Source organism: Phalaenopsis equestris, unplaced genomic scaffold, assembly GCF_001263595.1.
Source record: "Phalaenopsis equestris unplaced genomic scaffold, ASM126359v1 Scaffold001314, whole genome shotgun sequence".
In the NCBI taxonomy this organism is placed as follows: Eukaryota; Viridiplantae; Streptophyta; class Magnoliopsida; order Asparagales; family Orchidaceae; genus Phalaenopsis; species Phalaenopsis equestris.
In genome coordinates, this window is record NW_018165753.1 from 463404 (window position 1) to 476442 (window position 13039).

At 32.3% G+C, this 13039-nt stretch overlaps 1 protein-coding gene across 1 annotated transcript; it reads left to right on the forward strand.

The window, feature by feature from the left end:
- The first annotated feature begins 6002 nt into the window (after positions 1-6002).
- LOC110033969 lies at positions 6003-8099 on the forward strand. Its single transcript, XM_020738162.1, has 9 exons — positions 6003-6180; positions 6482-6553; positions 6640-6705; positions 6804-6901; positions 7002-7039; positions 7126-7213; positions 7313-7603; positions 7716-7781; positions 7883-8099. The coding sequence occupies exons 2-9, from the start codon at positions 6502-6504 to the stop codon at positions 8036-8038; spliced, it is 855 nt and encodes a 284-aa protein (XP_020593821.1). The 5' UTR covers positions 6003-6180; positions 6482-6501; the 3' UTR covers positions 8039-8099.
- The last annotated feature ends 4940 nt before the right edge of the window (positions 8100-13039 follow it).

The window sequence follows — 13039 nt, forward strand, 5'->3', positions numbered from 1 at the left end:
TATATATATATATATGTTAAAAACAAAAGAATTGCCCAAAGCTATTGGATGAGTCATGATCATCCTTATATATTTCAAATATTTGAGTACTATACCCTACATACAGGACGATTTTAACCAGCGGCCTGAGGGAAGTTACAACCTTCAGGAGGTTGATCTACAAACAGGCCATGATACTTTAAGTGATAGAGATCTAATGATATAAAAACTAATCCTAGTCTAGTCACATCAAAGCACAGTCAAATCATTAAGTCATAATTAGAATATATGTTAAAAACAAAAAGAATTGCCCAAAGCTATTAGATGAGTCATGATCATCCCTATATTTTTCAAAATTTTGAGTATCATACCCTACATATAGGACGATTCTAACCAGCGGCCTGAGGGAAGTTACAACCTTCAGGAGGTTGTTCTACCAACAGGCCATGATACTTTAAGTGATAGAGATCTAATGATATAAAAACTAATCCTAGTCGAGTCAAATCAAAGCACAGTCAAATCATTAAGTCATAATTAGAAGATTTTCGTACACAATTGGAATGTCAAACAAATGTCAAATCTGACGAATTTATAATTGAATCGAGCGTCTCGACAAGACGAATCTTACGAGCCCACGATTGCTCTATTTCAACCTCGTGAAGGTACTCAAATGTTTATTAAATGCAGTCTGATTGGAGGAAGCTCTCTGAACCGTCCGATCAAAATAATTTATATTCCTGTATTATAAATAGAGCTACACCCCTCTCATTAGAGAGAGGTTTAAGCCTTTAGAGAAAATTTAAGGCTTTTAGAAGGAGCTGACGTTAAGCACCATCCCGACCGCCGTCGACCACCACCACCGTAGTCGACCACCACTGACCACCGTCGACCATCATTGTCGACCCCGCCAACCACCTTCTACCGCCACCGATCGTCTTCTACCGCTAGGAACTTCGTTGACTGCCACTGACCATTGTAGACACCCAACGACTATCGTGTACCACCACCGACCGTCATTGACAACCCCTAATTGTTGTCGAGCATCTTCCGTCAGTCTACATTATAAAACAACCCCTAATTGTTGTCGAGCATCTTTCGTCAGTCTACATTATAACTTGAAAATCTAGTATGACTTTTCCGTCTGTGAGACAATGAATATATGTAATTATTAACCAATAGAGGATTTTTACAACTGGGTCAGATCTCATAGGTTTTTCCATTTATAGGTTTTAAACGTAAGAACTTCTTGTGTCATCTCTGGTTGTTTTTATTTCATGTGAGTGTGTGTTGAATTCCCGTGCAACACTAAAACAATATTTCGTTACTCTGCAGTTGCAAATTTTCTAACACGCATCAATTTTTATACTTTTATGAGGCTTATTTTTTGGACTGATTTAATCATGATCGAAATGGTAAATTTATAATTTTAAAAGTGATAACAAATGATATATGTGATATTTAATCTGACCAAATTCATACTAATGTCATCTTTATTGTTTACAGAAAATAAATATCAATTCAACAAATTTTGCAAGCCTTAAACAAAAATTATCCGAATGGAATTTTTTAATTAATAACCATCTCAAACAAACCCAAAGAAAAAAAAATATATATCAATCAAAATATTCTCTAAATGTTGGAATTATAAAAATCGATCTTTTTTATGAATTATATATTGGCCCTACTAAACTATAATAAATTTTCCATAAAAAAAAAAATAATAATAATAATTATAGGTTCTTATTAAACAAAAATTATCCGAATGGAATTTTTTAATTATTAACCATCATCAAAATATTGTCTAAATGTTGGAATTATAAAAATCGATGTTTTTATGAAAGATATATTGGCCCTACTAAACTATAATAATTCTTCCATCGAAATAAATAATAATTATAGGTTCTCTTTTAGTGAACACTCTTTTTTGTTTAATAAAATTGGGGAGAACTTTTTTTCTTTATTGTGAGACAGCTGTTCTTGAAAAGCCTTCTAAGCTTTTATAAGTAGTTAACTAAAATAAGAGGGTTTGATGATGCATCCAGTTATTTTATTATCACTCCTATTAAAATAAGTGCTGCTTTGTTGCTTATGAATCTTTCTAATTTTTTATTCCCCATGCGTTAAAATGCTAAACCTTCAATCAATCAATAACTCATAGAGTTATTTTTAAGGTGAAATACACATTTACATCTATAAATTTATGACACCATAATGTTATAAAATGTAAATATTAAATTTTGAGTGTTAGATATATAAATTCCTGAGGATGGTGTTATAAGTATGTAAAATTCTCATTATCCTATTGGGACTTATAATCAAGGAGACCTGTACTAGAAGATTCACAACCGTAGAGTAAAGATTATTTATCGTTTTAGCACTACACAAGAACCCAACACACACTTAAGTAATTAAAGAAAAGTAAGCAGAATGCGCCATCTCAACTTTTTACGTAGAAAACTCTTAAAGAGAGAAAAAATTATGGGGTCTGGCCCAGTTGAAGAGATCTACTATAAACTAGATATTACAAAAGTTTATTCTTCTCTTAAATTTGAGAAGATGGAATTATAAAGTTGTATAGTCTTAATATGATTGTAGTTCTTGGCGACAATAGATTGCAATGATCATAGTCAATTACCACAGAGGTAGTATTTATTCGTGAGTGTTGTAGACGGTGGTTGTAGCGCCAGCCAGCTTATTGTAAAAGTTGTAGTTGGATAACCATGATAATAACAGAATAGTTGGATCCTAGATGGTATACGTTTTTCAAAGATTGTGCAACTCCTGACTCCAGCCTCTGCGACCCACAGACGTCATTGCGGCTCACCACTATAGTCTATACAACTTATGCAGTACACAACTTTCACAACTCTCTACTACGACCTCTCTGGCCAACTGATGCTCATGAAGTAAGGTTTAACAAAAATCCTAGACCTAACCCAACCCAAGTCAAACCCAAACCCCAACCTAAACCCTAAACCAAATTCAGGTCCGACCCAACACAGAAATGACCTAAAACCTAAACTTAATCTAGGTCTAACTCAACCAATACCTGACCCAACACAGAAATGACCTAAACTCAAAACCTAATCCAGCTCTGACCCAACGTAGACCTAGCCCAAATCCTAAACCTAACTCAGATTTGACCCAACCCAGACCTGATCAAAACTCTAATTCCAACTCAGGTTTGACCCAACCCAAACCACTTTTAAAGCCTAAACCTAACCCTAGTCCAACCTAATCCAGACCTAACCCAAAACCTAAATGAAGCATAAGCCAACCCTGGTGAAACCCAAACCAAAACTAAGTCAATTCGTGTCAACTCAGCTTAACCCGGGGCAAACTAGCTATTAAACCTAAGCCAACCAGGGTGAAACCCGAGCAAACCGATGTCAACCCAAGCCAATTCGTGCCAACTTAAACCAAACCCAGCTTAACCCGAGTTAGCTTATAGCTAGCTTAGGCCCAAACTGGCTTTCTCGTAACACACCTTGGCTCAATCCCAAGCTAACTTAAGCTAAAAAACTAGCATACTCCAGCTCATCCCTAGCCCAAGTCTAATCCAAGACTAAATGTTACTTTATTTGTTTTATCTCACATGTCTTTTCATGTTTTGTTTCTTTCAAGTGTTGTTTCATTTTCAAAAACAAAAAAAAAAAAAACCTGTCTTTTCATGTTTTGTTTCTTTCAAGTGTTGTTTTATTTTCAAAAACAAAAAAAAAAACTTATATAAAATACAAAAGAAAGAATAAGAACTTCTCAGATTTCTCCGCAAACATAAAAAATCAAAATTCAAAACATAGAAAACCTTGATTCTCAATATTACTAACAAACCTAGGACAAACCTAGGAGCCAAACAACAAGACATGAATTAAAACATTGAACTTCAAATAAATATTTAAAACACACCAAGATAAAGAACACAAACCAAATCTAGGTAGATTTGGATTGAACTCTAGGTTAGCTAATTTAGAAATCAAGTCAAGGGCCATCCACTTACCCAAGGTTAGTCTTAGTATAATAGCCCAAATTAGTTCAGACACCTAATTACTAATAAGGACTAGGACATGGAAAACAATAAACCTACACCCTGAGACTACAGAAAATACCTTAGAATGAAGTAACCCATGATTATCGATGAAGGTATTTCAGACTACTTGAAACTAAGAATCTTATATGCTCTGGCATTTCAAGGGAATTCCTAGTTACATGGCTAGTCATAGTCGATGAATACAAATGTTTCCGGGATGATGGAAAGCCATTGACATCTTGACCGAGGACGTTATTTCCAAAATCTAGGTTAGTGCGCCCATAGAATTCTCTATAGAGTTTAAGGTTCCATTATCAAAATAGAAATCTTTTCCGACCTGACTCTATTCTTAGCTTAGGGTTTCTAATCACTCATGCCAGACAAATCTCGTATCCTTAATCTATCTTTTGACTTCACCCAATCAATTTAAATTCATCAAATCTTTTCAAATATTTATTATGTCTCGGGTCCTTCCCACCGCATCTTTTTGAACATATTTCTTCTAATTTGGACCCTCCAATTATGAAACCCCGATCTTTGACAATTCGGCTTATCATATTAATTGAGAGATTTTCTTTAGGGCTTATAATTTGAAAGATATAATTAACTATGAGGGGTTGCTTTTGTAGGAACGAGACCTTAGAATCAAAATAAATATTATCATACACCGATAAGGAAAGAGAATAATTCTGATTTCGTGGACCCAAAGATTCCTCTTATTTAAATGAATGAATTCATTCAAAGGTAATTTCACTATCTCTCGAGACAGTGTATTATTCTTCGAATGTCGTATTCCATCATTTAAAGAGGAATTTTTTGAGATCTATGGTGGTCCCAAATAAAAAAATAATCACCGCCAAGGATTTTTTCTTGTGACTCTGCTAGGAAATCATTCTCTTCTCCATCTTGTATGATAAGTGGTTTATTCTTCTATCGGATTCCTTATCAATCCATCAAATTGATATGAAACTCCATGTCCTCTCCAGTGTCATTAATCCTCGAGTCTTCGCCTGCTCATTTAAACCCTGTTTAATACGTAGGTTTTTCGATATTCTCTGTTGGACCTCCTTACTTGTGATTCCGAGCCTTAATATAGTTTAGAGCCTTTTGATTTCACTATTCAAGTTCGACACAAATCGTTTACTAATTTCTGCTCAAAATAAATCTTTCAATACGAAACTCTTTGAAAATAAAGTTTGAAAGAAAGTTCAAAATTTCTAACAAAAATTGAAAAACTGACAAAGTTTCATCATCCGACGCGCATCAGTCATAGTATACTATTCTTATTAAATATTATCACTTTGTAACTCGACTTGAGGGTGAGATCATCTCGAACTCTAAAAATAAAGATGATCTTTCGCTCTTAGAAAGGGCCCTCAGGAAATTCAGCTTCCTTGAGCCTAAATTTTAAAGCAAAATATAAAGTATGTTATTGAATAATAGTTATGATTTCTTATAAGCGGACAAGTGGATATTGAAATAATAGAAACAAATTGAACCATATAAAATATCTGAAATAAATACAAATTTAAAGAGATATATATCTTCTTAGAAATGAGAGAGACACAAAACTATCACAATAATGATGGGAGAAAAGAAACAAAAGAGTTTGCGATAATCATGCAATGATTAATCTGGTTATATTCAAGCCATATTTTATATGTTATTATGAAGAAATACAGAAAAATCGTAAATTTCCATTAATTTATAGCTGCAAGAATATATCAAGGCAAGTATTACATACACAGAAGGAAGCAAAATTTCTATCACATTCACGCATCTTTTTAAAACTTAAGCACTGCCAATGAAAAAATTATTGGTATGGGTATCGATCCGATTCACACTTGAGAGCATTAATTGCTTCCCCACTTACGCTAACTTTTTTCATTAAAAATTAATCTTTTATCAACAAATCCTCATATTTCTTCTTGTTTAAAAAGAGGAACTTCTCTTTTTTTAATTCAATTAATTTCGCTTCCAGAAGGCAGCTGCTGTACTATTTAAACCCCCGACCTCTTCCCTTCTTCCTCCCCGCTTCCGCTTCCGCTTCCTCTCCTCCTCTATTCAGAAGAAAAAAAGACAAAAAAGCTTTTCGCTTTCTTCTTTTTCTTCTTAGGCGATATTCTTCGCTGATAATCTCTGCATTGCTGATATAAAATTTCTTATTTTCACTGGTAGGTTCTTTTCTAGATTAAAAATCCCACTTTTACTCAAAGTTTTGCAGCTTCTTGCATCTTCTTTGGTTGGATTTTGGGATTTCTCTCCTTTCAGTTTGGGATAAAAAAAAATCCATCTTCGAACGTTGCTATTAATTCATCTAAAGCTAAAAGGCTTGAATTTGGACAAGAAAAACGGAGTATTTATGATTTATAAAAACGACAAAGTTTGCTCATTTTTGTTGAAATAATGTTCAGAAAAATAAAAAAACCCAGCTTTTCTAGCTGAAAAAGGTGAACTGTTTTTTTTTTTTTATAGGGAGTCCTATATTGACTAAAATGGAGTATGAACATCGATTCCGCCAGACTAAATACGACTGTCTTCTATTTGGTAATTCTTCAACTCTGAAATGCTATTCTTCATAGCTCCCATAAAATGGGATGGTTGACTTCTTGCTTAAACTTTGACCAAATTAGATCTGGATGATACTCTGTATCCCTTGAACTCTGGACTCGCAGCTCAATGCAGGAAAAATATTGGAGGTATTTTTATTTTATATATATATTTCACTTCATTTGTTTAAGCTGTTTGAATTTCTTCAACTTAAAAAATCTTCACCTTTCCATGCTTTGCTCTTCAGATTACATGGTGGAGAAGCTTGGAATTGAGGAGAGCAAAATTAATGATATGTGCAATCTTCTCTACAAGAACTATGGCACCACCATGGCTGGTCTTAGGGCAAGTTTATTTCTTATTATTATTTATTTATTTACTGTTTGCTATAAATATTTACCGTTAATATCTCTTTTTGCTCATCTATATTTGAATTTAATTACAGGCAATCGGCTATAAAATAAACTACGATGACTACCATAGGTTTGTAAGAGCTCATCTCATTTGCTTAAACTCCTCTATTCATTTAAGGACTTTGAGAATTAAAATTTTATTCTGATTCCAAACAGCTTCGTTCATGGAAGATTGCCTTACGAGAACCTGAAACCTGATCCTGTTCTTAGACAGATTCTGCTAAGCATCCCAATTCGCAAAGTTGTATGTTTTTTCTATTTCTGTATTATTATTATTATTTTGTATTAATCTACTCAAACAATTTATTTATTCTTACAATATTTTCATTACTTGCTGTTACAGATATTCACAAATGCTGATAAAATCCATACTGTTAAAGTTCTAAGAAAATTGGGATTGGAAGACTGTTTTGAGGGAATTATATGTTTTGAAACTCTGAATAAAAATGAAGAGATAAACTATTCATTAGAAGAAGTAAGAGAAAACAATAAATCTAATATTTTCGATATCCTCGATCATTTCTCAAGATCACAGCCATCTACTGAAATACCAACGTCTCCTGTCATCTGCAAACCATCTGAATCCGCCATGATTCTCGCTCTTTCCATTGCCAAAATTAATCCACAGAGAACTGTAAGTATATATGTATATATTTTATATGCATACCTATTGATTATGTATATATGTATATATATTCTTATGATGAAAATTCAAAACTGTTAAAAAAAGGTATTTTGTTGCTTAGATTTTCTTTGAAGACAGCATTAGAAACATTCAAGCGGGGAAGAGAATTGGTCTGCACACAGTGCTTGTAAGAGACTATGAACTGATAGTTATATATATATTATTTTTTATGATGTCAAAAAAATTAAAAGGTTATATTTATGAAATTAAAATGTTCTTTTAATTCAGGTCGGAAGTTCACAGAGAGTGAAGGGTGCGGATCATGCTTTGGTGAGCATACACAACATAAAGGAAGCGTTGCCTGAGCTTTGGAAAGAAGGGGAGAAACCTGCAGATGTTCTTTATTCTGGAAATGTTTCAATTCAGACCTCAGTGACTGCTTAATTATGATTTTATCTTTTGTATGTTACAAATTAAATTATTACATATATGTTGAGGAAGAAGATGTACTTGTCGTTTTCTAAATAATTAGCATTTGCATGATTATAGCTAGAATATGTGAAATAAATCTCAACCTCTTGTTCTAGATTTTATGCATCTCATATTTACAGTGAGTGATTTTTTTTTTCCACCTATTTAAGTGTTGGAAATTGCATTAATTATTAAGCAGAGAAAGTAGGAGAATAGACTAGGTTAGGGCCAAAGACCGCCAAGTCTTTTAAAATAAGCGGGAGGAGCTGAAAGCAAATTATATAGAATCAAAGGGAGCAGGTAAGGAAGAAGGAACAAAAAGGCTTTGAAATGGAATGGAATAGGCATAACAAATTACTAGATTTGTGAGTTCTTTAGAACTTGAATCGGATCTTGCTCGAACTTAGAATCAAGCTGAGTTGAGTCGTTGCTCGAGATGGAATTGAATTGATTGAACGAGAGATTATGGTCATGAAAAGATGCTAGAGTTTGTCCGGACTACAGATGTAATATTTTTCTCCATTGGGCGAAGATGTTGTCAGGCTTGGTGGCCTGTGAAGGAACACTATTCGCGACGTGGGCATGGGATATCAAGGAGAAGGAAAGGAGGGGTTAGTGACCCGGTTGATGTTAAATAACATCAAACTAGATCTAATTCTCGGTTAAATTTAGGGTTTCAAACAATTCAACTTGCAGGTTTCAATTTGAGCATGATTAGATCCATTCCAAACTATTTGAATTCAAAAAGAAATTCAAGAATACAATATTAATTTTGTCACTTAGCAAAATAAACAACTTCTAAGTTTTCTTAATTTTCACTATCATGAGGCATATAAATTAAAAATTGCCAATACCTATCATAAGTTCTTATATATCTCAAATTATTGAAGAAATTCAAGAATACAATATTAATTTTGTCACTTGGCAAAATAAACAACTTCGAAGTTTTCTTAATTTTCACTATCATGAAGCATATAAATTAAAAATTGCCAATACCTATCACAAGTTCTTATATATCTCAAATTATGTATTTAAATTGTGCTTTTTAGTTCAAATTATAAATATTAGTATTGATGATCTAGATACCTGTTATTTTAAAGATGGTTAATAAAATAATAGATTTATTTGTTTCTGAATGCAATTATTTTAAATAATGAATGTATTTATTGAATATTTGAATAGAGTCTCTACATATTAGTTTTTTTTTAAATTCAATTTCTGATCACATTTACATTTTGATAACCAGATTAATTATTTTGATAACCACAAATAAAAAAATAATAAGCAAATTAATAAATATTAATATTTATTTTTTTTATTTGAACTGATAAATTTTATAATCATTGAATCAGAAGTAAATTATTATCAATCATAGAAGTATAGAATAATGTTTCTTTTTTTTTTCTTTCTTCAAAAAACAAGACATGTTTGTTTAATAAATAAAAGACAAACTCTCACTTTCTCTCCCTCCTTTTTTCTTCTTATTAAAAACAAAAAAATTAGTTATTTTATTGAACTGTCTTCTTTCAAGGTATTGTAATGTTTCATAGAGACTATGATTGATTTCAAATATTTAGGTTTTAAAGATATTTTAAATGCAATGTTTTTAAATATAATATATTTGAAATTCATGCGATTTTTTTTGTGGTTAATTATAATTAATAAAAATAAAAATAGAAATGTAACTAATTTATGTCACAAAGAGGAGAAAATATTGCATCTGGAGTCTGGGCATAAGCTACGTCAAGACAACGGACGTGAAGCACGGGGAGGGACAGTTTTATCATTATTATTATTGCTCCGCTTCCTCGGTGCATCCCGTCCGATTGAAAGAGAGAACAGGGAGCTGAAATTAAATACAACAATATTCCAAATTCAATTCTTAAATAAAATAGTTATTCATTTATTTATATATCAGCCAAATATTTGTCTTCTTAGAAGCCCTAAAATTAACTAACTCTCCACCCAAAATTTCATTCAAAAAAAAGTAAGATTTACATGCATGCCACACAATTCCTACGTATTTACATATCAAATATCTAAGCTTGGATTATCATATTAATATCACTTTATTTATACATGAAAAGATGTATTTTTTTTTTCTTTGAAGTTAATAACAGTAATATTTGGGATGTGATATGAAAAATTTGAGTGCTATAAATATAAATATTAAATTTTAGACGTTAGATATGTAAATATATAAGAATAGTGTAGTGTGTAAGAAAATATGTTATTACAGTGATATTTTGATCACTTTTCTCATCTCTAATATATATATATATATATATATATATATATATATATATATATACATGATGAAAGTTCAATTTCATAACCTCAAAGTTCTTTTAAATTGCAACATGAATATTAAACATTTACTTGAAAAAGTTATTTATACTCAGCTATCAGTATTGTTACTGTGAGTCGTCACGTTCTAATAAATATCATCATTATTTATTAGGGTTTTTTTTTTCTTCTTATATTGGGGCATATACATAAATACCACTCAATTCTTATTTATTTACACATCTAACACACCAAAAAAATGATTTTTTATATACGTACCACTCAAATCTTTAACATCACATCAAAGATACCACCTGACTTCCTCTTTACAAGTGAAATACAGCTATTGATGCAAGGATTCATGTCACCAATACCAAATTTTGGATGTTAGATATGTAAATACGTAAGAATTGTGTGATATATAGACAAAATTATGCTAAATGGTAAATTCCAATAAAAAATATCATTAAAATTTGTTATTTGTGTCTAAAGTTATCTTTAAGGTTTCTTCACAACAAGCTACTTTTATCACTAATAATATTCTTATAACTCAGGAACTTTTGCATGATTTGGACATTAAATGTAGAGGTGGTAATGGCATTTTAAACCTTGATTAGCAAAAAGCTTATGATACCATTAGCTGGAAATTTATCCTTGCTATTATAAGGGCTAAAAGTTTTAAGGATGATTTTTGCAAACTTATAGATATGCTCTTGGATAACAATTTTTACTCTATACTAATTAATGGTGAGCAACATGGGCACTTCAAATCTGGTAATGGTCTCAAATAGAGGGATCCACTAGCTCCTACCCTTTACATTTTGGTTATGAATTATCCTCCTCACTCTTTAACCATCACTTCATTAATTATCCTCGGACTAGACAAAAAGCTAGATGTAGTGAAATTATATCTCACTTGGTTTATGCTGATGATATAATCATCTTCTATAATTTGGGTAGACCGTATGTTAGACATCCTTCTAATATCCTTACTCCTTTTGAGCAAGTATTGGGCATGAACTTCAATAGATCTAAATGTGATTTGTACTTTAGTAAACACATCATTGTTGAGAGAAAACATTGGACCACTACAGGAAAAAAATGCTAAAATTGACGGCAAAAGCCTACTACCTACCTTTGTGTTGCAAAAAAATGTTCCATTTTTGGACAGTGTAGTAACGGTTTATGATTTGAGTTATTTATGATGGCTTAACAACATGATATGTAGTCGTTCATAAACAATAAATCTTTTCTAACAGTTTTAATCATTATTGACGGGTTATGCCGTTGGTTAAACCAAAATATTAACTGACGGTCATATTGAGTTGGTTATTCATGAACCCGTCATTTGGTGGGGTGCTAACCGACACATTTTTATAATAAGTAACAGTTTTATCTGTCGTTAATAATGTAAATTACCAATGGTCTAGCGACAGCTTTTGTTTGAGTTATTTGTGATGGCATAGCTACAAAAATTCTATCACTTATTAACAGTAATATTTTTTTCATGCAGTTTTTATTATTACTTACGCAATAAGTCGTCAGTTAAAAACGCATATTAATCGTCATCCATTAGTCGTCGGCTATCTTTGAACGTCATCTGGCTGGGTATTAACCAATGCATTTTTATAATAAGCAACTGAAGTTGCTATCGGTAATAGTATTAAAAACCGATGGATTTAAAGCTGTGTATAAGTCATCGGAAATAGTCCATTATACCGCCAAAATTGCGGACTCCCCTCTTGCCCTAATCTAATCTCCCCTCGCTCCTTTTTACCCGAAGACCTGTCCTCTCCGAGCCCTAGTCCTCTCCTTGAAACCCTCACATGTTCCTTCACCCTCTCTGTCTTGTCCAAAACCATCAACTAAGTTGTCGGAACCTCGCAATACAATCCTTAGAAGCTAGCTAGGAACACAACGACGGGATCACAACTTATAGTGACAAAAAACTCCAACTTTTCTCTGCTTCTGCTCCTCTCCTACCCGAAACTATCAAGGAAGGTAACTCCTCTTCATTTATTTTTTTTATTTTCAAATATTTTTTTAAATATGGGTTTAGGGTTTAGGGTTTAGCAACTAGGACCAAATATTTTTTTCTATTTTTGTAGGATTACATTAGGAATCTGCTTTAAGCCCATATAATTTTGCTTTAGTTTTGGATGTTCTTATTAGACATTTACAAGAGGATTTACCTTGGTGTATACTTTTCAACTACAATATCCTTCTTGTGGATAAGAGATAGGAAAAGTGATGCATTTATGCGTGCCACGATCAAACTATTGTGAATTTCATACAAATGAAAAATATGAGTTGGGGTTTTACCATGACCTTTGATCTTTGAGTGAGAATTTGAAAAATGGATGAAAGAGAATGCTTGATTGTAAATAGCAATGTTTTGGGTACTCTGTATGTAATCGTCTCAAAACTTAAATTATGGAGGTCAACATTTGAGGTGAAAGTCTTCAAGTTTTCATTTGAGTAGATCTAGAACTGAATACATGAAATGTATTTTTTGTAGTAGAACTCTAGTGACAGAATTGTAACTACACGTGATCAAATCATTAAAAGGTGTGAACGTCTTAGATACCTCAGGTCTCTCGTTCAACTTTAGGTGATATAGATGGGAATGTGATTACTTGATTTCAAGTTGGTTGGTTGAAGTGGAGGAATGCATCTGACCTATTGTAT

What these genes read in the sequence shown, in the direction of transcription:
- LOC110033969 (XM_020738162.1), top strand. Translation starts at nt 6,502, where the DNA reads ATGGAGTATGAACATCGATTCCGCCAGACTAAATACGACTGTCTTCTA. An exon ending in AACTACGATGACTACCATAG is followed by an intron (nt 7,040 to 7,125) that starts GTTTGTAAGAGC and finishes GATTCCAAACAG; the next exon opens with CTTCGTTCATGGAAGATTGC. An exon ending in TTGGTCTGCACACAGTGCTT is followed by an intron (nt 7,782 to 7,882) that starts GTAAGAGACTAT and finishes CTTTTAATTCAG; the next exon opens with GTCGGAAGTTCACAGAGAGT.